The 25,813-nt window shown below is 39.6% G+C and overlaps 1 protein-coding gene across 1 annotated transcript in view; it reads right to left on the bottom strand.

Annotated features, from left to right (window-relative positions):
- Window positions 1–1,118: 1,118 nt before the first annotated feature.
- Window positions 1,119–25,813, bottom strand: part of LAMB4 (laminin subunit beta 4) — a 109,868-nt gene continuing 85,173 nt past the window's right edge. Inside the window, 10 exon segments of the mRNA XM_082473916.1 lie at window positions 1,119–3,847; window positions 3,851–3,915; window positions 10,089–10,274; window positions 11,501–11,729; window positions 14,319–14,457; window positions 17,203–17,410; window positions 21,225–21,522; window positions 24,415–24,573; window positions 25,477–25,684; window positions 25,686–25,722. Coding sequence (XP_082330042.1) covers window positions 3,776–3,847; window positions 3,851–3,915; window positions 10,089–10,274; window positions 11,501–11,729; window positions 14,319–14,457; window positions 17,203–17,410; window positions 21,225–21,522; window positions 24,415–24,573; window positions 25,477–25,684; window positions 25,686–25,722 — 1,601 coding nt within the window. The 3' untranslated portion in view covers window positions 1,119–3,775.

Below are 25,813 nucleotides of genomic sequence, written 5' to 3'. Positions count from 1 at the left end.
ATCTGTGTTTCTCAATATGTGATGTTTTATAGGTACTTCTATTTTTATTATGAAATAGAAAATATATTTAACTTTTTAATCTCTTTCCCCACTGCTATTCTGTACTTAGCATATGTTGGTAGTGAACTTTATCATTTTGATTTATGAATTCAGTACATCAAGACAGACTTGTAACAGAAGTAGAAAAGGAACAGAGTTCAGCTGGAGACACCGCCTGAGAGCTGGATGCACTGAGTGAGTGATGGGATCTTAGGTTGGTTCCCCTGAACACCAGGGATATGCTTTCAGATGGCTGAGTGAATGCAACACTGTGTTTGGTGGAAACATTGGTTTTTGTTTTAGAAGAAAAGATGGGATGAAGAATGTATTATGATATTAGGAAGTCACAGAGGTGGGCTAGAATGGAAATTTGTAATTCATTGATGCCTGGAAGCAAAATCCTTCCTACCTTGCAAGAGTCCAAAATAGGTGGAGGCAAAATTCCCCTCCCACTACCAGAGCCCAAGGGGGCAGACATTCTCTCTTCTCACTCCCTGGCAGAGCCAGGGCACATGAGAAGGCTCAGCCAACTGGGCACTTCTACTAGGGATGTTGAGTCATGAGAAAGTGACACAAGAGGGACTTTCCTGGTGGCTCAGTGGTTAAGAATCTGCCTGCCAATGCAGGGGACACGGGTTCGATCCCTGGCCCGGGAAGTTCCCACATGCCACAGAGCAACTAAGCCCATGTGCCACGACTACTGAGCCTGCGCTCTGGAGCCCGCGAGCCACAGCTACTGAGCCCTCGCACCACAACTACTGAAGCCCGTGCACCCTAGAACCCGTGCTCCGCAACGAGAAGCCACCGCAATAAGCCCACACACCGCAACGAAGAGTAGCTCCTGCTCGCAGCAGCTAGAGAAAGCCCGCACAGCAACAAAGACCCAATGCAGTCAATAAATAAATTAATCAAAAAAAAGTGACACAAGAGGCAGAGACGGTTGCAAATTGACAGGATGGTGGAGAGTGTCTATCAGGGCCAGCATGAGCATCCTTACCTGAGCGTCCCTGAGGTGTGATCTTGAATATACGCCCAGATGCATAATTGTCCTTGGTTACATTTTCTCTAGCCATTTCTTCAATTTTATGTGCTTTCAGATATCCTTCCTGTACATTCCCTTCCTGCTTGATAAACTCTCGTCGGTTTTCAGTGTTTGCAATCAAGAACTCAGACTGGGAAAATCATAATATTTAGTTGGCTTTTTACTTTTAGTTATTTGGATTCTTTTCATTTTACCATAAGTAGTGCGGCAATGAATTATCCCCAAAGCTCCGCCCCCCACGCCCCCGTGTTTAAGATTTTTTTCTTAATGTACGGGTTTAACTGGTCTTAGAATAGATCTTGCTATACATTGTCAAATTACTTCGCAATGAATAGGAGATACTGTTTTCACTGAATCTTTGCCTTGGTCACATCTTGAACTGATACAGCAAGTAATACAAGTTAAGATGATTTATCTGACATTACTGAGGAATGAGATTTTCCACCTATGTACATTTTAAAAAAGATAACCAAAGCTTACTATTTTCAACACCAAAGTTTAGAAACCATAACCACTTTTTAGTTGCAGTCTTTCCAAAGTACATCACATATTTCCAACCTCATCAAACTGCAATCCCTGGAGGCCCACAGAGATGATGGGTTTATCTTTGCCCTTGCACTTGATTCCCCAGATCACTGTGCTTTCCTCATGACTGGGGAATTTTCAGTCTTTCTGGAACTCAACAGCCTCCCCAGAGAGAGGACAGAAACTCTTCCCTCTTTAACCCTTTCCTCACTCTCCAGTCTATTACTTGTAGAGTCTGCCCACTGAAAAGGTAGAACAATGGAACGTAGCTATTTCAAACAGATCACCATGCTTGCAAAACTAAGACTATCATTTGTACCAAGTTGAAAGTCAGCATCCTAGTGGGAAAGTTGGAGTGTGTTCCACTCTCTACACTGGAGTAAACAATCATGTTTGTGATAGTCGTGTTCTTCGACTCTGGTTCATTCTGTGGGCTGTTCTTTGGTGGAAGTTTCCAAAAGTCCAAGTGCTGGATGCGTGGAGGATTACAATCATGTATTTCAAGAGAGACTTCTGGGGTGGTCCTTCCTGTAGAAAAGTTTCATCCTATTCTTCAGAATCACCAGGGAAACTGCGATTTTCCTTAGTAACCTACATCTAAAGAAATTTCATGTTTATATGGAATCCTAAAGCTCCTTTGTTGAATTATTAAATCCATCTGTTATGAGTCAGCCCTTAATGGAAATGGTTCCAGCTGCTTCTTCTCTTTTACACATCAGTGTTGATGTATATGATTTCTCAATCACAGATGTGGGGTCAAATTCCCTTAAAACAATCCCTCCGAAGGAGAGCGTTCCCAGTGTGCTCTATCATATAACATACATGCAAGAAAAGTTAATACAAAATCATAGATCCATTTTGAAATGAAACAATCTGATCTTTTATACTAAACAATAGCAACATGATTGCTAGTCTTTTAAAAATGAGCAGCAGATCTTACAGCAAAAATGCTTGCAGACACGGACTTCCCTGGTGGTGCAGTGGTTAAGAATCTGCCTGCCAATGCAGGGGACACGGGTTTGAGCCCTGGTCCGGGAAGATCCCACATGCTGCGGAACAACTAAGCCCGTGTGCCACAACTACTGAGCCTGTGCTCTAGAGGCTGTGAGCCACAACTACTGAGCCCATGTGCCACAACTACTGAAGCCTGCGCACTCTAGGGCCCGTGCTCTGCAACAAAGAGAAACCACTGCAATGAGAAGCCCGCGCACTGCAACAAAGCATAGCCTCCGCTCGCCACAACTAGAGAAAGCCTGCGCGCAGCAGCAAAGGCCCAACACAGCAAAAATAAGTAAATAAATAAATAAATTTATATTAAAAAAATGCTTGCAGACAAATTATGAAAAGTAGCTCAATATTTATCTTCTTGTATATTGTTCTAGTGCCATTTGGGAAAAACAGAATCCTTTCGTTGAGAGAATGAATATGTAGGAGAGTGGGTGTAAAAACGAGTTATATTTTGAATTGTATGCATTTTATTCAGAACAGAATAAGAGTTTTACAGACAAAGCAAATCCAAATAAAAACTACAGAAGAGTCTAGTATATCCCATCCATATTTATGCCATCCTAGTATTAGAAATATTGATTTATTTAAATTTGTTTAAATTTATTTATTTTTATTTTATTGTGGTAAGAACATTTAATGAGATTTACACTCAATGCTTAAGTGTACAATACATTATCATTGACTATATGTATAATGTACAGCAGATCTCTAGAGCTTACTCATCTTTCTTAACTGAAACTTTACTCCCATTGATTAGAACTCCCCACTCCCCCCACCCCAGCTGCTAGCAACTTATTTAACACTCAGGTTCACTGGACTGAAATGAGTTTGAATACATACTTATTTGTAGATTTGTACTTGTTATATGTACATATGTCTATATCTATTGTATGTCATATTTAGGCTATGAAAGGAAAGGAAGGCAAAAGGAAAGGTTTCCGAAACCAGAGATGATCCCTTTATTACTCCCTTTCTATTCCATATAAAGTGGCATTGCCTTGGCCAAGCTTCACTCCACAGCTACAATGGACAACGAGAGGGCTTGGAGATGGAGGCAGACGAAGCTGACCATTTGTGCGTCCCAACTTCAGCACTGCGCCTCAGGTTTGCTCATGAGAAGCCAGAAACTAAGGCACAGGTGATTTTGCACTTTAACTCTGCCTAACTGTAGCAGGTAGCATATTTATTTTCTTGCTCGATAATTTCATTTTTAATGGCAATGACTTGATCTCCCTACTGTTTCAGCTGATCAGCTTTTTCTTGTCTACTTAGATTCAAAGCTTGGATCTTTGTTTCTAAATCTTAAAGAAGAAAATAGAGTAAATGTTTAATTAGGTCCCATTTGTTTATTTTTGTTTTCATTACTCTAGGAGGTGGATCAAAAAAGATCCCACTGCGATTTATGTCAGAGAGTGTTCTGCCTATGTTTTCCTCTAAGAGTTTTATAGTATTCGGTCTTACATTTAGGTCTTTAATCCATTTTCAGTTCATTTTTGTGTATGGTGTTAGAGAATGTTCTAATTTCATTCTTTTACATGTAGCTGTACACTTTTCCCAGCACCACTTATTGAAGAGACTCTTTTCTCCATTGTATATTCTTGCCTCCTTTGCCACAGATTAGGTGACCATAGGTGTGTGGGTTTATCTCTGGAGTTTCTATCCTGTTCCACTGATCTATATTTCTGGTTTTGTACCAGTACCATACTGTTTTGATTACTGTAGCTTTATAGTATAGTCTGAAGTCAGGGAGCCTGATTCCTCCAGCTCCATTTTTCTTTCTCAAGATTGCTTTGGCTATTTGGGGTCGTCTGTGTTTCCATACAAATTAAAACTAGAGCTACCATATGATCCAGCAATCCCACTCCCAGGCATATTCCCAGAGAAAACCATAATTTGAAAAGATACATGCACCCCAATATTCATTGCAGCACTATTTACAATAGCCAGGACATGGAAGCAACCTAAATGTCAATTGACGGATGAATGGATAAAGAAGATGTGGTACATATATACAATGGAATACTACTCAGCCATAAAAAAGAACGAAATAATGCCATTTGCAGCAACACGGATGGACCTAGAGATTGTCATGCTGAGTCAAGTTAGTCAGACAGAGAAAGACAAATAACATATGATATCGCTTATATGTGGAATCTAAAAAATGGTACAAATGAACTTATTTACAAAACAGAAATAGAGTCACAGATGTAGAAAACAAACTTACGGTTACCAAGGTGGGGAGGGGAGGAGGGATACACTGGGAGATTGGGATGGACATACACACACTATTATGTATAAAATAGATAACTAATAAGGACCTACTGTATAGCACAGGAAACTCTACTCAATACTCTGTAATGACTTACAAGGGAAAAGAATCCACAAAAGAATGGATATATGTATATGTGTAACTGATTCACTTTGCTGTATAGCAGAAATTAACACAACATTGTAAATCAACTGTACTCCAATAAAAATTAATTAAAAAAAGAAAGTGGAGTAAATGATATCTATTTGATAGATTCCTCCTGGATACCCATGTTATACCAAACACAGGGATTTATGTGTCAATTAAGGACATATTTAGTTTTCTGTTTTGATTCAATGGATAAAGCACTTATTTTCACCAGATTTCTCAAGGTTTTCACCTAAATCAGTAGACAAACTGATATTTTTGTCTAAAGCTAGTTAGAATTCATTAGAAATGAAAAGACAGATGACAAGCCTTGATTGGATTTGGTGAAGTGCTGTATTTCCAAAGGTTTGTTCTTCCTATATTCACTTTTTAACAAGTGTCCATCACTTTAGGGCTTCCCAATCTTTCAGGAAATAGACTGAAGACATTTTTTTAAAAGACATGTTCATTTCTTCATTCTTCTCTGCTGATATGGAAGTCCCTGAACAGTAAAAGCAAAGTGATGCTTTTCACTCTTATCCATCCATGCATCCATCTATGAATCCATACATCTATCCATGAATCCATCCATGGATCCATCCATGCATCTATCCATGAATCCATCCATGAATCCATCCATGAATCCATCCATGCATCCATCCATTCACTTATCCATTCTTCACCCAACAAATACCTGAGAATTATAGTAAACCCTAACCAGGAGCCCATAGAGTAGTGGATGGAAGAGGCACAGAGAGCTATAGTTAACAGTGTGAGGTGGCCTTTAGAAAAGAAACTGACCTTAGGTTGAAGGGGAACTTCTAAAGGAAGGAAGGTAAATGTTCCACTTCACTTGGTCATATCACACCTGGATACTCAGTTGGTTTGGGGTAACTGTCAAACTAGCATGTAGCATGCGTTTAGAGGAACAAGCTAGATTGCTAGAGAAATATGAAATTGTCCTGTGAACAAAAGTTGAATTAACTTTTATGTTTACGTTTCATACAGAGAAAGAAGATTCAGGGCGTGTGCTATAGCTGTTTTCAAGTATTTGTGGCCAGAAAAGCAGAGTAAATGTGTTTTTGGTCATCCTGAGGACACAGAATGAAACCAGCAGGTGAAAGCTCCATGAAGCAAGATTTCTGTCTGAATATCGAGAACTTTCTAGTAGTCACAGCAGTTCAAAGACTAAGGAGCTGCTATGGAAGGTGGTGAGCATTCTATCACCAGAAACTTTCAAATACGGGCCATTTGGGATTGAACAGGGGAGTCAGCATTGAAAGGGTATTTGTACTAAAAGAAAAATAGATCCTTGGGTTTCTACCAAGGAAGTTAACAAGATCGTGCTGGATACTTTTCATTTGCCCCACCAGATCCTTGCCCCATCCTGCTCTGTGTCCTGGAAAGAAAGCCAGCCTCCACAGATGACATCACCTGGCTCCCTTGACCTCTGGCTTTCGTTCACACTTGGCCACTGGCCAGTTCTGAGAAGGGATCAGAGGGTGGGAAGCGCGAGCGGAATGCACCCGTGGTGAGCAGCAGGGTCTGGCAGTCCTGCTCTCTCTCAAGTCCAGCTCCTACAGGGTGGCCTCTTCCCTTCTGTGCTCACAGCGCTGCCTTCCAGCACTCACACTCCTCCTTCCCGTGGCTCATTCAGGTCCAGGGATACTAATGGCTTCTCTGCTGGTCACCCAGGACTTCCACACCCTTGGTTGATTCCCTTAATTCCTGTGGGGTTTTTTTTCTAGTTCCTTCCACCAAGAAATAGAGTCTGTTTACCCTCTCCCCCCAAACCAGGTCCAGCTTTGCAAGTTGTTTTGACCAACAGAAAGTGGAAGAAATGATGTTGCTGGACCTCAATCAAGAGCCTCGCACCTTCTGCCCATTCTTATGGAACCCTGTGACCACCAGGCTGTAAAGCAGCCTGGAAGGAAAGACCCTGTGGAGAGAGGCCCAGCATCTCAGCCAAGCCTGGGCCCTGGCAGACCTGCCAGCTGACCCATCAGACAATGCAGCTGCTTGAGTAACACCCCAGGAGAGACCTGCACCACCCAGGCAAACCACACACAAACAGTGCACGCTGGTTGTTCTAAGCCATTAAGTTTGGGGGACAGTTTGTGATGCAGTAAATAGATAACTGAGACAACTCCGCTTATAAACACACGATCCAGAATTACATCCAAGTGTGCTTTTCGTTTCTTGCTGGGATGCTGACTGACACAAAGCTCTGCGGAGGGACCCTGGCTGCAGACTGGGGCCCGCTCCCCGCTCTCTCCACTTCGACCTCGTCAAGTTAAGTCAGGGCTCCTTTCTGGAATCCCATGGGCATCTCTTCCTAAGAGAGGGGAATAGAGCACAGACCCTGTGGTTCAGCCTCTTCTCAAGTGACAGAGTTGGGAAGATGGCCAAACCACTGTCTTAGTTTCCTATCTTGTTGAGTTGTGAAAACAGCCTTACAGTGAGAGGGAAAAAAAAAGTAGTAGAATGCATTGCTTTTGATCTGAGAAGTCCCCTGACTTACACTTCTCTTCCAACCTAATTTTAAGAACTGTGAGGGCTTCCCTGGTGGCGCAGTGGTTGAGAATCTGCCTGCTAATGCAGGGGACACGGGTTCGAGCCCTGGTCTGGGAAGATCCCACATGCCACGGAGCAACTGGGCCCGTGAGCCACAACTGCTGAGCCTGCGCGTCTGGAGCCTGTGCCCCGCAACGGGAGGGGCCGCGATAGTGAAAGGCCCGCGCACCGCGATGAAGAGCGGTCCCCGCACCGCGATGAAGAGTGGCCCCCGCTTGCCGCAACTAGAGAAAGCCCTCGCACGAACCGAAGACCCAACACAGCCAAAAATAAAATAAATAAATAAATAAATAAAGTAGCTATTAAAAAAAAAAAATGGATTTAAAAAGAAAAAAAAAAAAAAAAGAACTGTGAAAGTTTTAGTCTATAGGGAAAAGTGGAAACAATGTAGACCCTGACATAAAATATAAGACAGAAAAGGTCCTCCCTGTGTTTTTGTTCTCACAGGAAAGACCAAGGTCTGGGAATAATAGAAACTGATTTTTCATGGTATCGCCTATGGAGTGCAAGGTAAAAACAACATTTGTCTTTTTGAATCTTTCCTAGTATTTCCTTTTTAAAATTATTAAGAAAATACTGAAAGTGAAAAAAACTCACTACTTTTTAAAACAATTCTGTAAATGTAAAAAGTAGTGTTTTCCTCTTCACCCTCCCTGCCCCCAGAGATATCTAATGGTAACAGTTTGGTATGTATTTTTCCTGACTTTGGCCCACACTAATGTTGCATTTTCATTTTTTTCATTTCATAACGATGATATAAATGGTTGTAGGGCCAACGACTCATTTTATAATAAAGTAGCATTTGTAAGTGAGAGTTGGTTTTTTTCTTTTGGCCCCATCCTGCGGCATGTGGGATCTTAGTTCCCCTACCAGGGATCGAACCTGTGCCCTCTGCATCGGGAGCGCAGAGTCTTAACCACTGGACTGCCAGGGAAGTCCCTGGGTTATTTTAGTATTTTGAGAGTTACTTATATTCGAAATGAATATGGTTAATTTTAAAGTTTTGGGAGACAATAAATACAACTAGAAGTAAAACTAGACCACTTATCATTCGATATTTCTTGATGATTTAGAGGTGGTACAGGACATGATGATTTCCCAGAACAATCATGAATATCAGCTGTGGAAAAAACACTGATTACCTTTCTGATTGTATGTGTTCTATGTTTACTACACCTTTTGTGCATCAAAATTTCCATTTTTTTTCAGAGTATGTTTCCTTCTGGATTGCTATCTACAGACCCATGATAAATGACTTAGCACCCTAGAGTCTAGATCATAACTCCAAAAAAGTAACTTGCAGGAGAGGAGAAAATAAGCAGCACAGCTTAGGACAGGGTTTCCCAACCTCGGCACTACTGATACTTTGGGCAGAATAATTGTTCACTGTCAGGGGGATGTCCTGTGCATTACAGGACATTTAGCAACATCCCTGGCCTCCGTCCACTAGATATTGTTGTGACAAGCAGAAATGTATTCAGACATTTTTATCCTCAGGGGAGGGGATAAAATCACCCCTGGTTGAGAAGTACCAAGTTAGGACAAGGGCATTTCAAGGTGACCACAGGCAATCTCAGTGTGTTCCAATTAATGCAGACAGAGCTCATCAATACTTGTTGACATAAAATCAGGCACGAGACATATTCCGTTACAGTCACAAACCCCGCTCCTACTTCTCTCTCCTCGGTGGACTCAGAAGTGGTTAAACTGTGTCAATGATAAACTGAAATTGGTATATGTTCTACCAGAAAGGTGGAGTATTATGATGTTATTGTCAAACTGGGGGAGTGGGTAAAAGGATAGAGAGAGCTACAACATGGTCCAGGAATCCCGGATGCGTGTATATATCTGAGAAAACCAAATCTGTATCTCAAAGAGATATCTGTACTCCTGTGTTCACTGCAGCACTATTCATAATAGCCAAGACATGGAAACAACCTGAGCGTCTGTCAATGGATGACTGGATAAGGAAAATGTGAGAGGCATATATACACACATCAGATATATACACATATATGTATAAATATAATTCATCATGACAAACAAGGAAATCCTGCCATTTGCCACAACATGAACGAACCTAGAGGACATTAAGCTAAATGAAAGTAAGCCAGACAGAGAAACACAAATCTGTATGATATCACTTATATACGGAATCTAAAAAAAAAAAAAGTTGAACTCATAGAATGAGTAGAATGGTGGCTGCCAGGGGTTGGCGGATGGGGAAATGGGGGGAGATGTTGGCCAAAGAGTACAAACTTCCAGTTATAAGATGCATGGGTTCTGGGGATCAATCAGATTGTACTGTATATGTGGGTAGATCTGAAGCATTCTCACCACATACACACAAAAAAGTAAACATGTGAGGTGGTGGACGTGTTAACTGTGGTAGTCATTTCACAATGCACACGTCCATCAAATCATCATGGGGTACACTTTAAATACATACAATTCTATTTGTCAGTTATACCTCAATAAAGCTGGGAACATCTAAAGAATAGGTACCTGTTATTCTTCTTACCTTGTCCTCTGTATCTGCAGCCAGTTTGACTGCTGCATCTCTTGGCTGTTTCACTTTCCCTAAGGTTTCCTTTGCCAGTCCTGGCGTGCTTGTCTTATGCTGAAGAATAGCATATTGACATTGTAGCTCAGCAAGCTCCTGTAACAAAGCAACGCTCCCATCATCAGAAAATATTTATAAAGCGTGCACACGTGCGTGATGTTTGCCTGGAAATGTTCATAAAAGGAATAAGCGCAACCATCAGCCACTCAGTGATGCTTGAGTCACTCTGATATTTCCGACAGGGCTTTTATTTGCATGGCTTGGGTCTTTTTTTTTCAGGTTGAAAAAATGCTCAGCTTTAGTTAGTCACAAATAAAATGTTTCTGTTACAAAATATCAAGCATTTTTTCATGTTAAGGCAACGATTTGTCCTGAACTACGTTAAGGTCAGAGATAACAGAGGACAGAACTGAGCCCGTTCTGCCCGTGACAAACGTTTGGTTCAGTGGGGTCGAACAGCTGCAAGTGCAAGGTGAAGGTCAGAGAGAGTGGTGAAGGTTCAGAAGCAGCAAGGACACAGTATTTGTTTGGCACAAAGGTGAAAGGGGAATGAGGAAGGAAGGGAGGCAGGGAGGCAGGAGGGTGTGAAGGGTTCCTCGCGTTTAGAAGGGAAATCTTCAGGGTCAGCTGAGTGGCTGACAACCTGGAACGTTACATAGATGAATAACCGCCAGACCCAGGAACGCACTATGGAAGTGGTAGAGGGTGGGCAGGAATCACCTTTCTCATCCTCTGTTCCATAGAAAACGCCCTCAACTCCCAAGTCAGTGGAAAATGCACCCAGCACATTAGGAATTAAGAGCAAGAGAATACACCAATTACAAGAACACTTCAACCTCTTTCTTTTGCTTAAGCTGCTATATTAATGTGACCAACCAAAGATTTCCCGCTAAGAAAATGAGTTGACAGCTTCTTTCAGCAACCGAAATGAACAGGCCATTTTCCACAACTGTTTCGTGAACTCACTCTGATTTCTGTAACTTGATCTATTCCCTTTGGCAGATGACTTTCACTTCTTTGTTTTGTGATTTAATTAGAGTAAAGGGATCAATCAGATTGTATTGTATATGTGGGCAGATGTGAATACATACAGCACAGACCCATGACATAAATTGTGAATGGTTGGAAGTTTAGGAAAAATGGGACCAAGATGTCACTAGTAATACGGGATGAGTAGATGGGGCTGAACTCTCTAACATAATCTGGCCAAAAACCTGTCTTCTTTGGAGACAGCACTCCACTTACGGAAGCATCTCCATGCCCAGTGGGGTCCCTACAAACATGCACTGCTGAGCATGGACCAGCACTAAAGGAAATGCTGACAAATGGCACAAAACTCGGGGGTGAAGGGATTATCCTTCAAAGAAGCACTGTTGTCTGCTCTTAGTGGCAGGGGTAGGACCAATGACCTCCTCAAGGCCCCCAGCCTGGCGCCGGGCCGATTCAGCCTGAGCTCCCACACGGATGGCCTCGTCTCGATTCCTTTGCAACTTGGTCTGCAGCCGGGCAAGCCCACCCTCCAGCGCTGACTGTTGCTTTGCGAAGTCCAGCTCATTCTCAGTCTCCCGGGCCTGATTTTCAGCCTGTTGTTGATTGAAAGACCAGAAAGGAGAAAGTCTCTTTATGTAACAAACAAGAAAATACATGATGTAATGACCCCTCTGAAAACAAGCTAGGTGTAAAGGGAAAGGAAATCGTTCCTTTGCTTTTTCTGTTCCTTAAAAAAATGTTATAAAAAACTATTTCAGACAGACAAGAGGGTCTAGGAGAAGATGTGGCACGTATCCGTGTACCCACCAGCTGGCTTAAGAATAAGCATTGCCAGTGAGCCAAGACCCTGGGTGTACCATCCCCATCATCACCCCCTCCCCCCTAAAGGTCACCACTACTCTGAATCTAATATTTCTCATTCCATATACTTCTACATGCTTTTAACTCATCTTATTTGGTATTTCTAACAATATACAGTATTTTCTACTTTTAAACTTTATGCAAATACATCATCCTGTGTATTTCTGCAGCTTGAATTTTTTAATTCAAAATTATTCTGGTACAGGTCACCTAATTTGCATAACTCTTTTTATTCTTTTTTTATTCTTAATTTTTTAAATTCTATTCACTTTTACCAATTTAAAGTGTTCCATTGTTTGAATATACAAAAATTTATTTTTCTATTTTCCGATGGATGCAGGTGGCTTCTAATTTTTTTCTCCCTTATAAACAATAATGAACACCTTATACTTGTTTCTTATTTCGGCGACTATACTTGTCACGTCTAGAAGTCTGACAGGTCATTTGTTATCTCTTGTCTCTTGTTCTTTGGTCAAACTTTCATGCCTTCTTTGATTTTTCTTAAGCGTAATAAACATTCTTATTTTGTACTGGATATCCAATAATGGTTAATATCCGAAGTCTCCTGCATTCTGATTCTCTTGTTTACTGTTTCTGATGGACTCTTGCTTAAGGCGATTTGTTTCTTTATTGTGTGTTTCAAGGGACTCCTTTGAGGCTTGGTTTTAAGGTACATTTCCTTTGGAAAGGATTTCTCATTGCCTCTGTCAGGCATCTGAGGGCCCTGACAACCCAGGACCACTTTAAATGACATTTTTAGCTTGGTTTACCAGGGCCACCCAGGTAGTGTGAATTCTGGCCCCATCTCACCTGAGAGCCAGCTTTTTAATAATTCTTAGTGAAGACTCTCCCCCTCCATGCACAGCCTAATATCTTAACTGCCTCTTCCTCTCTCTGAAATAGTTTAACATTTCCTTGAGGGTTTGCCTTTTGGGGTCTCCTCTCTATGCAGGGGTCTCATCCCCTCCTTGCATGGGCTTCGTTTTCTGTCTATTACTCATGGCAGCCAGGGAAACCAGCAGCTTTAATACACCAGGGATTGACAGCTGCCCTCTGCCTGCCATCAGGTTCATGCTTGATTATCTGTCGGGATCGTGTTTTCTGGTCATTATTGGCCTCTGAAGATTTCCTCCATTTTTTACCAATTCAGCTATGCATTTAAAAAATTGTTAAAATATCTAACATTTTCAGGTTTTTTTCTACTAGATGGCTCCTTGATATACTGGTCTACCATGCTGTTAGAAATCGAAGCCCCTTCCTAGGCCCTTGGGCATAGGTGGGAGTTTTTCTAGAGCAGGAATCTTGAAGCTTTTTCTGTAAAGGGCCTGCTAGTAAATATTTTACACTCTGTGGTCCATAAAATCTCTGTTGCAACTATTCAACTCTGTGCCATTGTAGTGCAAAAGCATCCATGGACAATATGTGGCTGAATTCCAATAAAGCAGTGTGACTTTGGATACAACAGTTGGTGGGTCCCTGTGGCCCTTGGGCTGTATTTTGCCAACCCCTGTTCTAGAGTAGATGTCTAGAAGGGGAAAACCCGGAGACCTTCTTTATTTTTTGCTCCTGTATATATGCAACCTCTTCATATCTAAGCTTTTTATTTCCAGGTGCACGACTTCCTGTGCTGGTGCTTTCTGCTTTTCTTTTCATGATGCATGTATTTAGATATCTAAGACTCTGGGGAAGAACAGAGACTGAGAAGCTTGCAATCTGCTGGGAAGAAGATGTGCTGGAGGGAGATACGTCACAGACTCTCAGTCTAGGTCCTGTTCTGTCCTCCAGCTGCCAGGCTTCCTCTTCTGGATCCATCCCCTGGGTTAAACCGTGGCTTTATTCCTGCCAAACAGTGGGTGGAACCCTTTCTTTCAGGTAAGATAGTCTTTCAGTCTTAGGATACGCTGATGAGATTTCATGCATATTTTGTTATAAAAATCTGGCAACAATTAACTTAATTTCTTTGGTTGGTGAGCTTTCAGAAGTCCATTACTTTCCCTGGTATCAGAAGGGATAAATACTGGCCTCACATCTACCATTAATTAGCTGCGAGACATTAGGTGAGTGACTTAACCTCCGTGAGTCTTAGTTTCTTCATTTACAAGCTGATGGTAACACCTGCTTTGTCCCCCAGGCTTGGTCAACAATGAGATGAAATAATGCCGGGATAACTCTGTAGAACATTAATTAAACACATAATACTATCATAATCTTATTTATCATCATAATAATTCCATCAGACAGGTAAGATGAGATATAAAAACTGTGCTGTCTTCACACTCAAAGTCTATTTCAGGTTAGTTTCAAGGAAGATAGAGAAATACCTGCAGGGCATTCTTTTTTATTTTTGTTATCTGGGCAGTCAGCTGTGTGATGGTAGAACTTGCCCGTACTTGAGTGATGTGAACTTGTTGCAACTTATTCAACATTTTGTCGAGATTTAATAGAACATTTGCTGCTTTTCTAAAATATTAACATATCAGATTAGATAAATATACAATTATTCATTTATTTCACCTTGAGAGTTCATTCGACTCAACAAAAACTTTACTGAATTATTCATAAAGTCAATTGAAATCACTCTTAAGCAAGGCAAATTGCGGAAGTCTTCCTTTTGAGACATAGGTACATTTAGATGCCAGTAAAAGCACATACATATGCATGCATAGATACAGATTTTGCCAGATATGGAAATCAAGGTTACAGGTCTCGTTTCTTCTTAACTTGTCATAAGCAGAGAGGTTTGGGGGATAAAACTGCCAAGCTTGGAGCAAAAAAAACCTATCTTCGGCCAATTCCAGTTCTCTGATTTCTCAAACTTAAGTAACGCTCTTGAAATCCTTTTTGGAATAGGGGGCGGGGTAGTCAAGAGGCTCCAAAGGGAGCAAAAGAGAACGAAAGGCCCTGCGTTTTCAGGTTGTGTTTATTCAGGTTTATTTAAGCTTCGCTGACATTCCAGCTGCCCAGGGGCCCAGTCAGAGGTTACCATCACAAGCATTCCAGGTGATAGTCTATTTTACAGAAATGAGCTCACCTCAAGTCAACATTCACCAGATACTTAGATCTGTGGGCTCAGAAGCACCTTTGGAAGAAGGTACAAAGTCAGGGAAATAGATCTTAGCAGAGGCATCATTAGAAATGCTTGTGTGAGAGCAAAAACAGCTAAATGGCAAAACAACCCCTTCCCCATCCAACCCAGCCTCTCCTCCCGGTGATAATCCTTCTCTGTTGAAGAAAAAAAAAAAACACACAGCTTTTTTTTTTTTAAGAGCAGTTTAAGTTCACAGCACAATTGAGAGGAAGGTACAGGGATTTCCCACACACTCCCTGCCCTCACACATGCATAACCTGCCCAATTATCAACATCCTGCACCAGAGGGTCCATTTGTTACAACTGATGAACCTATACTGACACATTGTAAACACCCAAAGTCCACAGTTTACATTAGGGCTCACTCCTGGTGTTGTCCATTCTACGGGTCTGGACAAACGTATAATGACATGTATTTATCATTATGGTATCAAACTGAGTGTTTCCACTGTCCTAAAATTCCTGTGCTTGCCTATTCATCCCTCCCCTCAACCCCTGCAACCACTGATCTTTTTTTACTGTGTCTCCATAGTTTTGCTTTTTCCAGAATATCCTATAGTTGGAATCATACAGTATATTGCTCTCCCTTTCTATACTTTTTTTCTCTACAATTACAGTGAGGGTTCTGGAGGCTTTCCTTCTCATAACTCCCCCCTCCCCCATATCTTTTTACTGAATTCTTTTTTTCCTTTAGATTTTCAATGTACTGCTCATTATAGTAAATTTAGAAAGTACCCCAATAAAAGAAGAAAGAAGAAAAAAATAGCAGGGAGGGAAAATTTACCAGTAATCCTACCACCACCTGTTAAGATATTGGCACATTCTAGCATTTTTGTCCTACCAGTTTTTTTCTTTTCATGATTGAGATCCTCTTCCACATATAATCTGTTATCTTCTTTTTACAAGCATTAACAGTACACTGTAAGAATCTCTGCATGTTACTAAAAATCCTTCGTCAGCATCATTTTTAATTGCTGCATGATTGTGCCCAGTTGCTTAATCTTCCTAGTTTGAAATATTAAAACCAGAAGGGGCTGGGCTTTCAGTGGAGTCTGGTGCACTTCATCTGTATAGGTGGGTGATGAGACAGTGAAGGCAGCTCAGGTCTCAACTCTGCTTCTGGGCATCCAAAAATGGTGGTGGGTGTTGATGATGGTACCATCATCCACTGACCTATGACCTGGACTCACAGCACCCCATGATCATAAAAACATCAAGGTGGCTTTTCCTCTTTGCTTGGCTAAGTCGACAAGGGCAAAAGGAAGCAAGAGTTACGTGGACTTTGTGTACTGTATATATCATTCTACTCCTGTATTACTCCTGGGGCACTAGTGTTCACTTCTTCTCTGTCTCACTGTCATATTTTTAATGTGACATACTTTTTTTACTCTAGATTTTCAAAGTACTGATATTGTAGTAAATACAGAAAGAAACAAAAATAGGTATGCAAGACATAGAGAATGGACTTGAGGACACGGGGAGGGGGAAGGGTAAGCTGGAACGAAGTGAGAGAGTGGCATGGACATATATACACTACCAAATGTAAAATAGATAGCTAGTGGGAAGCAGCAGTATAGCACAGGGAGATCAGCTCGGTGCTTTGTGACCACCTAGAGGGGTGGGATAGGGAGGGTGGGAGGGAGGGAGACACAAGAGGGAGGAGGTATGGGGATATATGTATATGTATAGCTGATTCACTTTGTTATACAGCAGAAACAAACACACCATTGTAAAGCAATTGTACTCCAATAAAGATTAAAAAAAAAAATAGGTATGCAAGAAAGGAAGAATACACAGACAGTCCCAGCACTTGTTAAGATATTGGCATATAATTAATACATGGCATTTATTGGTGTATATTGGTATAAAGAGGTAGCAGACACTGGAAGGGCATTCAGAGACTAAGGAAAATGGGAAACAAGCATCTCTGCACAATGCCTCCCAGTTTCCCAGCTTTCTGGGGCACCTCCACAGACAGCTTAGCCCTCATTTTGGGCAATGAACGATCAGAGGGTAATTTCATTTGAACGTTATAGCTCCTTAGGCAAATATTTTTCAGATGGCCTTTTGGCAGATGGCCTCTTAGAGGAGGAGGAGAATATTAATACTGTACTTACTCAGCTGCTTTTGCCTTCACCAAAACCTTTCCGGCTCCATCTGCTGCTTTATTTAGCCTGTTCTCCTCTGTCCTGTAGTCCTCACAGAGTTGCATAAGTTTCCGTATTTTGTCAAATTCATGGGTCAGATTTTGCGATGTTACTGGTAGGTGGATGTCAGGTACACGATTTGCAACCCTCTCTATGTCCTCTGGAGGCACGTTATCCTCTTAAATAAGAAGATGGGTTTTAGGTAATTGTGTCTCCTTATCATTCTACTTTGTAAATATCACCACAACGAATTCTAAGTTAATTTGCATTTGATTATGTGTCCCTAGAATACAGGGATTATTGTATATGTCTCACAGATGCTTTTTCATCCTCAATTTTCCCTTCTCTCTGAAAGAAAAGCTGCTCATGTGAAGCTGAATTCATTCAATGCTTGTTTGAAAAACGAAAAATGACAGATATGTGTTCTACAAAATGTCCTCACAAGAATTGCTTATTATAAGTACAGATTCAAAAGCAATTAAAATGTTTAGATGTCATTAAGATTCAAACACAGTGGCAAACTATTATATATAGGATGGATAAACAACAAGGTCCTACTGTATAGCACAGGGAACTATCTTCAATACCCTGTGATAAACCATAATGGAAAAGAATATTAAAAAGAATGTACATATGTATGTATAACTGAATCACTTTGTTATACAGCAGAAATTAACAACATTATAAATCAACTATACTTCAATTTAAAAAAAAGAGATTCAAATACCATGAATGAGACAATGGGGAAGCGCTGGGTTTGGACTCAACAAAACTCCAGTCTAATCCTCCATGACATTAAAAAGGCTCACAATTTTTGCTCACCTGCATAATTGGGTAATTATAACTGATGCTACTTCTCAAGGGCCTATTTTGAGAAGGGGATGCAACAAAACAGAGTAATTTACAGTATGATTAACGTATTATAAAGAAACTTTTAGGGAACTCCCTGGTGGTCCAGTGGTTGGCACTCTGTGCTTCCACGGCAGGGGGTCGTGGGTTCGATCTCTGATTGGGGAACTAGGATCCCGCGTGCCGCCAAGTGCAGCCCGGGGGTGGGGAGAAAAAAAAAGAAACCTTTAAATACATCCATGTCCTGCTTTTCAGAAGAATACAATTGGCCCCCTTTGAGAACTAAAGTGCATAAGATGGACTCTCGGTATGTGGGGTAATAGCTCTTTGTCTCTCTCTGGCTCCTTATCGAGGCACCGATGCTGAGCGCCACGGGGGAAGTCAGAGATGAATCAGACACAGATCTGATCCCCAAGGGGTTCACCACCAAGTGGGGAATTATAAGTCATTTTAGATGATTACTGATCCCTTACGAACAGAAGTGATAAACATAAGACAAAATGATGTGGGGTTCAGAGGGAGGAGAAAATACTTCAGGAAGAACTTCAAGAGAGCATTTCAACCCGGTCTTAGAGGCCCGCACAGATTACATTTGTGGAGACGTGCAGTGAGGAGAGGGGTAAGGGCATTCTCCGCCGAGACCAAAGCTCAGGGTGGAACAGGTAACAGTGCGTGGGTCACTCCTGGCTGGCCGGTGGGGGGCGGGGGGGTCTAAAAAAGTAACTAAGAAAGCTAAAAAGTGTCTAAAAAAGTTAAAAAAAAAAAAAAAAGGAGTGGAAGTTCAGGAAGGCTGGGAGCAGATCACACATGCCCCTAAATGTGAGGCTAAGGAAACTAGACTTCATTTAAGAGACAATGGGGGGACTTCCCCGGCGGTCCAGTGGTTAAGATTCCGTACTCCCAATGCAGGAGGCCGGGGTTCGATCCCTGGTCAGGGAACTAGATCCCGCATGCGTGCCGCAACTAAAACCCGGCACAGCTAAATAAATAAGTAAATAAATACTAAAAAAAAAAAGAGAGACAATAGGAGCCCTGGATAGCTTTTAGTATTTGAGTGACATGACCCTAGTATACATTTTCTTTGCAATCATTTTTGCCTTAGCTATTCTTGTTTAGAATATTTAACTTCCTTTTTTTTTTTGGCCACACCCTGCGGCTTGTGGGATCTTAGTTCCCCGACCAGGGATTGAACCCAGGCCCTGGCAGTGAAAGCGCCGAGTCCTAACCACTGCACCGCCAGGGAATTCCCAAAAGGAATATTTTACTTCCTATAATGTTTTTGAAAAAAATGTGACGAGAATTTTTCATGAATAAATTAAAACCATATTTTAAACAGAATCAAGGAGTTGGCTCTTTCTAGGAATAGTAACTTTTGTTAAAAAAAAAAAAGTTCTAATAAAAAGTGAATTTAATTTAACCCTGTATTCAGTCATGAAACATTTCTTGGCATTTATTATGAGATTAAAAATTCATATTCAAGTGATTATAAATTCACTTTCAGGAGAAGTGACACATAACTCTGTTAATAAGGAATTCAGACCGTAAGGAAAATATTAAGATGGTAAAAGAAGAGCTGAATAGTGTGGCCACCATAAATGTAATGATCATTTTATTTGGGCTTTATAGCCAAGAAAAGCAAAGAACTGGGTGGGTGAAGGGCACTGCTTCCTGGTGACCAAGAGTCTCGGACCCTGACCAGGAAAGTTCCTTTTATGGAATAGGATTTTTCTTGATGCCTAGTTCTAATTTTTATTGTAATTATCTGAGCACAGTTTTTTTTCCCCCTAATTCCTTAGGCTAATTAAAGTGACATTTTTATTAGAAACTTATTTAGTAGCAATGAGAACTAGGACCAGTATAGGAGTAGCCTCTGTGACCCAGTGAACTAGGAGGAAAACAGGTAGAACCTGCTTTTTGAACCGTTGCTGGAACTGAGGACGCTGTGGCAGTTCTGATTTCGTTTTAGTTTTGGTGTCTGAATTGACTTGTATCTGCAGAAAGAGCTACCGTGTTCCTCACACAGCTTCTGGATCTGTGTCTAGTTAATATCAATCCGTCTCGCTCGCTCACTGAAAACTTGCTTTTGAACAAACAAAAATGTCCAGTTGACTGATCCCACACCCAATCATTTTTACTGATTATTTTGGTCATTTTTACTGATCATTTTTACTCCCTATTTTTTTCTTATTTTGAAAATCAGGACTAAAGCTGCTAATACAATTTCTAGAAACAGTGAGATGGAAAGAATACTTGGCCACAGGGGTGTCTTATAAATAAACAGATTTAATAAAGTGATTGCAAAGATTGTAACCGACATCCCAACTGCCGATTAATTCATGTGGAGAATATTAAATTATTGAATTTGGAAGATGGCTATAGGAAAGAAAGCCTCCTCAGATCAATTCCATGTAGTGTTGTACCCAAACGACATTATTTACCGAGAGCGAGATTTCCCATCAATTTCCAGCTGTACTATTTGATCTTTATCTTTAACTAATAGTTCTCTGGAGTTTCAAACAAACCTCTCTGAAAATAAGGCACAATGAGGGACATTAAGTTCATAATTATAATAATAATTCATAATAATAAATCAAATAGTTCCCCCTTTGGTCAGTCACAGAAAGCCAACATGAGTCTTGGAAAATAGTCAATAATAGTTATCTAAAATAACCAATATTTTAGATGCCACCTCACTACAGTATTTGATATACTAGCCAACAGCTGGCATACCTTGATCTCACACACTCTGTCAGCAGAGAAATTTGTGGAATCTGACAGAGTCTTCATGTTAGATTTTCCTTGTTTAAAAAAATAACTTTAAACACCAAGTTCACTTCTTTGGAATTCTAACTAAATTCTAGGATTTATTACTAAACTAATCTTATACAGAGAGCCATACTTTTTTTGATACAGAGTTAATATTTTGGAATTATTTTCATTAAGAAATTTAAAATCAAGGAGTATATCATGTTTCTGATTTAGCCATGTCATTTCCAGTTCATGTAATTTGGAGTTGGTTGTGATGTTAGAGTATACATTAAAAAAGGAAGAAAAAGAAGGAGAAGGAGGTGGATGGGGAGAGAGAAGAGGAGGAAGAGTGGGGGAGGGACGGAAACTAGTCCTAATATTTAAAAAAAAATTACCTAACAAGAACATTTTCAGTTTCTTGATTAAAAGATTCATTTTTTCTTCTTCAGATTCACTTTGGTTTTTCATATTCCTCAGTTTCTCACTTAGCTGTAAGGCATTGTTTTTGGAGACTTCTGCCAGTTTACTTATATTTTTGATCTGGAAAACGAAAAAAAAAACAATGAGGCAAACATAACAATTAGGCACATTCTGTGACGTTTCCTTACTTAGCTGGACCAAATAGAGGTCACTAAAAATATAATAGAAGTCTACATAATTAAACAATAGATTCATGTTAAAGGACTCTTTTAAAAGGTGATGTTATCTGTTTTCATCACCATGTTTTCTTAATAATGTGAACTTATCTCTTAAAACATTATTAGTGATCAAAATTGTTATTTGAAAACAATTATTGATGTAGGACTAATGACTTTTCCTTATACAAATCGAAAACACAAATTCTGTTTTAATGAGATGTTAGCATTCTATTATATCAACAAATGTCACAGAAATTACTTACAGTGATCATTATGTTTAGTAAGTTGAGAACATTTTCTTTAATATAAGTTAAAATATTAAGTTTAAATAATAAGTTTAATATGTTAAAATACTTACTCTTTTAAACATTCTTCAGATTCAGATAATGTACTTTCTTTGAGAGTAAAAAGAAAGCATTCTTCCTTTTAATAAATGAGTTTGAACTCAGAGCAGGCTACAAAGATAAATTCCAGATACTGTGTACACTTGGTGGAGGAATGATAGAACTAAAATGTTTACAACCTAGAAGTGCAAATTCTTAACTGTGTGATTTGGGAAAGGTCACGGACTTTTTCTTGGGATTCCAACAAATGAGAGAAAGAGAAAAAACAAAGAGAAATAGGACAATATCATCCACAAGTTGAGCTGTATTTAATAAATTAACTGTGACAGAAGCAGGGCTAATTAGGATCAAACATAGTTAAGGAAAAAAGAAAATCTCCCTTTATTTCCCCACAAAAATAGCCAGCTTAATTTAAGCCACACAGACTTTGTGGAAAAGGATTTAATGGTAGTCATTGGCAAATGATGAAACAAAAAGAAATATTTACATGACTAAAAATATGTAATTTAATTTTTTGGAGTTGTTCCTTAATTCTCTAGAACTTTTTAAACTTTAAAATGGATAACAGTTGCTAAGAAAGATCTTAAAAGTTCTCATCAGAAGAAACAAAATGTAACTATGTGTGGTGATGGATGTTAACTAAATTTATTGTGCTAATCATTTTGCAATATATACATATATCAAATCATTATGTTGTATACCTAAAACGAATACAACGTTCTATGTCAATTATATTTCAATAAAAAAATAAAATGGAGAAGCAGTGAGTAAGAATGCACAGAAGTAAGATGAGAATTCCAGAAATAAATACTCTGGATAGGAAGCACCAAATTATACACATGAAATCTCAGTGTAGATTAGTCGATGCCATATTCAGAAAGAAAGAGATTGCTAAATTACTTCACTCTCAAAACATCTCTCTGCAATCCATCCTCTGTCATGACTCCTGAGAATTCTCTCGTAATCTCTTCTGGCATGCTTCCCCCTTCTAATCAAGAGGAAAATAGCACATCATTTTATCAACATGACAACCCCCATCCTTTTCCAGTTCTCCATTTATGTGCTGATTAAGCCAGATCCTGCTATTATACACTTCAGAGGTTACCTTTTAAAAGTAATAGCTTAACACGGGGCTTATTTAAATGGTGTGAGATTTCTGGTTCTTGAGAAGGGGCTATATAGTAGTTTAAAGTTACATTAAACCATTAAGGATTCTTTTAACCACAGGGATGCAAGAGCAGGATTTGCGTTTGTTCACTGCTGTATTCCCAGCATCTAGATAAATATCCAGCACGCAGTAGGTACTCAATGAATATTTGTTAAAGCAATGAAGAATAACATATAAGTGAAAAACTAGGTGGCAATATAGAATTATGACTATGTAAATAAAATTTTTCAACATTTAGGATGTGTGGGGATGTTCTCTAAGTTAATCAGAGACTTGCTCTGGAACTTGGATCCGGAGCCTGTGGGGCAAGCACGTAGGACCAGCCGGGGTTCGGATGCATGGAGGCGAGGCTCACGGAGCAAACTGGTGCTCTGCGTGTGCGCATGCGCAGGAGTGTGTCTCATCGCTGTGGTTCTCGCCCCATTCCCAAGGCTGGCTCTCTATTCTCCTCTCACTTCTGAGACCCAGATGTCTTCCTTTTTGGTGAGGAGTTGGTTTCTGTTGCTTGCAAACAAGAATGCTAACTGATAAAATATTTACCTTATATTGGTAAAAAATTCAGCTCTTTTGGAGCTTTTTCTTCTTCATCAAAGGCTCTATGTATACTGTCCAAAAAAAAAAAAGCAAACTAGGGAGCACATCATCATCTTGTTTTTAAGTTGAACACAATGTATTCACAAAACACCTAAAATTGTATTCATCCTTTCAAGATAAGTATAATGTATTCACAAAAAAACCCTAAAGAAAGCTAGGTAATTAAAAATTATACCCATTTATTAATATGACCAGAAAAGTTAATGAAGCCATTTAAAATTATTAGAGATTCCATTATCAGGTACTTAAATATTAAAACAACTTTATCATGTCTATCAACATAGGAAAGAGTTCAAGGCATTAAGAGTATATTCCCATTAAAATATTTTCTATTATTAAATTAAATTCTAACATCAAAATTTGTCTATTTAGTAGAATTTCAAACATACCCTTGAATTTACGAAAAATATTCTTTACTTTGAGAGCTCTATAGTTTTCAAACCTTCAAGGCTAGGAGTTTACACATTTCTATGCAGTGTTTGCTATAAAGGAAACATATCCACACAAGTCTATGTATGTCCTACAAACATATACTTTGAGATTTTTCTCTTCTTTCTTACCATATACACACATACACACTATACACACACACACATATTATATGTATATATGTGTATATGTAATATATATGAGAAAGTATGTCAATATTCACAGCTACTTCTAAATCACCGTTCTTATCCACATCTATATTTTTATTCTATATTGTCAGGCACAAGAACACCTACCATCTAGAATCTACCCTTTCACTTAGAAGTTAAATGGAAATTTTTAAAATTTCAAATAGTTTGTTTTTTTAATTGCCATTAATTTTACAAATAAAGCATGAGAAGACATCGTTTACCTGATTTTTCAACCCTTGAACTTGGTTGTTCAAATTGCGAATCACGAACTCTGCTTCCTGAGCTTTCTGGAGGGTGTTCCTCGAGAGGGTCAGGAGCCGAGACAGCTCGGGCCACCACAGGACAATAGCACACAGGGCATATGTGCCTCCTCCACACACCTGACAGGAGAAAGTATCTATGTTAAAAAGCAACTTGTTGGGACTTTCCTGGTGGTGCAGTGGTTAAGAACCCGTCTGTCAACAGTGCAGGGGACACAGGTTCGATCCCTGGTCCGGGAAGATCCCACATGCCACGGAGCAACTAAGCCCGTGCGCCACAACTACTGAGCCCATGTGCCACAACTACTGAAGCCTGCACGCCTAGAGCCCGTGCTCTGCAACAAGAGAAGTCACCACAATGAGAAGCCCATGCACTGCAACGAAGAGTAGCCCCCGCTCGCCACGACTAGAGAAGGCCCGTATGCAGCAATGAGGGCCCAATGCAGCCAAAAATTTTAAAAAAATTAAAAAAAAAAAGCAACTTGTTGGCAGAGCTTTTTCTAACGTCCTCCAGGCTCACCAAGGCAAGACACTGCTCTGTTCATATGTGTTTCTTCAATAGCTGTTCACACTTAGTACATGGATATGACCGATTAAATATTTCCTAGTTAACTGAATAAATATCTAACTTATTTGTTATCAGCATTTGGGCCAATCAATGTCGCTTTTACACTTATAGTTTTGGGGGAAATAGTCACATGTCTAGCATTTCCATGTTACTTTCATTTATTTTTTTAAATAAAAAGTACCTTTTACTTATGAGGCAGGAGGAGTAAATGTCCATAATCTGTACCAGTTGGGAAATAGTAAATAGCATAAAATAATAAAATCAAGCCACAATCTTTACTCTTTGATTTTTCTCAAACTTTGACTTAAGAAATAAAAAAAATAAAATATAAATATTTATATTATTTTTAGATTAAATATATATTATTTATAGATACTTTCTACACTTATAAAATATAAATAAAAAAATAAAATGTAAGACAGGGAAATACAATTGAAGAGGTCTGTATATCAAGTAAAAACCACAAACACTTGGACTATACTGTCATGAATATTTACCTTTTCATGCAATATTTGAATATCTGGTATCTTGATCTGCTTTAATTTCTCCAATGACAAGTTTTCTTTTGAGGTTAGTGTATCTAAGATGGTAAGTAAGTCATTCCTGTTTTTTTCAGAGTTATCTATGAAGGAAGTAGTTTCATTAGTTTTCTTTTCAGCAGATAGAGCTCTGATAATACTTCTTGATGTTCTTTGAGGAATCTACATCAACACAAATTGAGGTAAGATAAATTTTGTGAAAACGAATGAAATTATACATGGGTTATCAAGATAATCATTCCCCAGTTTGACT

This window comes from Balaenoptera physalus, assembly GCF_965194825.1.
Source record: "Balaenoptera physalus genome assembly, chromosome: 8".
NCBI lineage: Eukaryota > Metazoa > Chordata > Mammalia > Artiodactyla > Balaenopteridae > Balaenoptera > Balaenoptera physalus.
The sequence above is the reverse complement of the archived record's forward strand: the minus strand, read 5'-3'. Positions and strand labels throughout refer to the sequence as shown.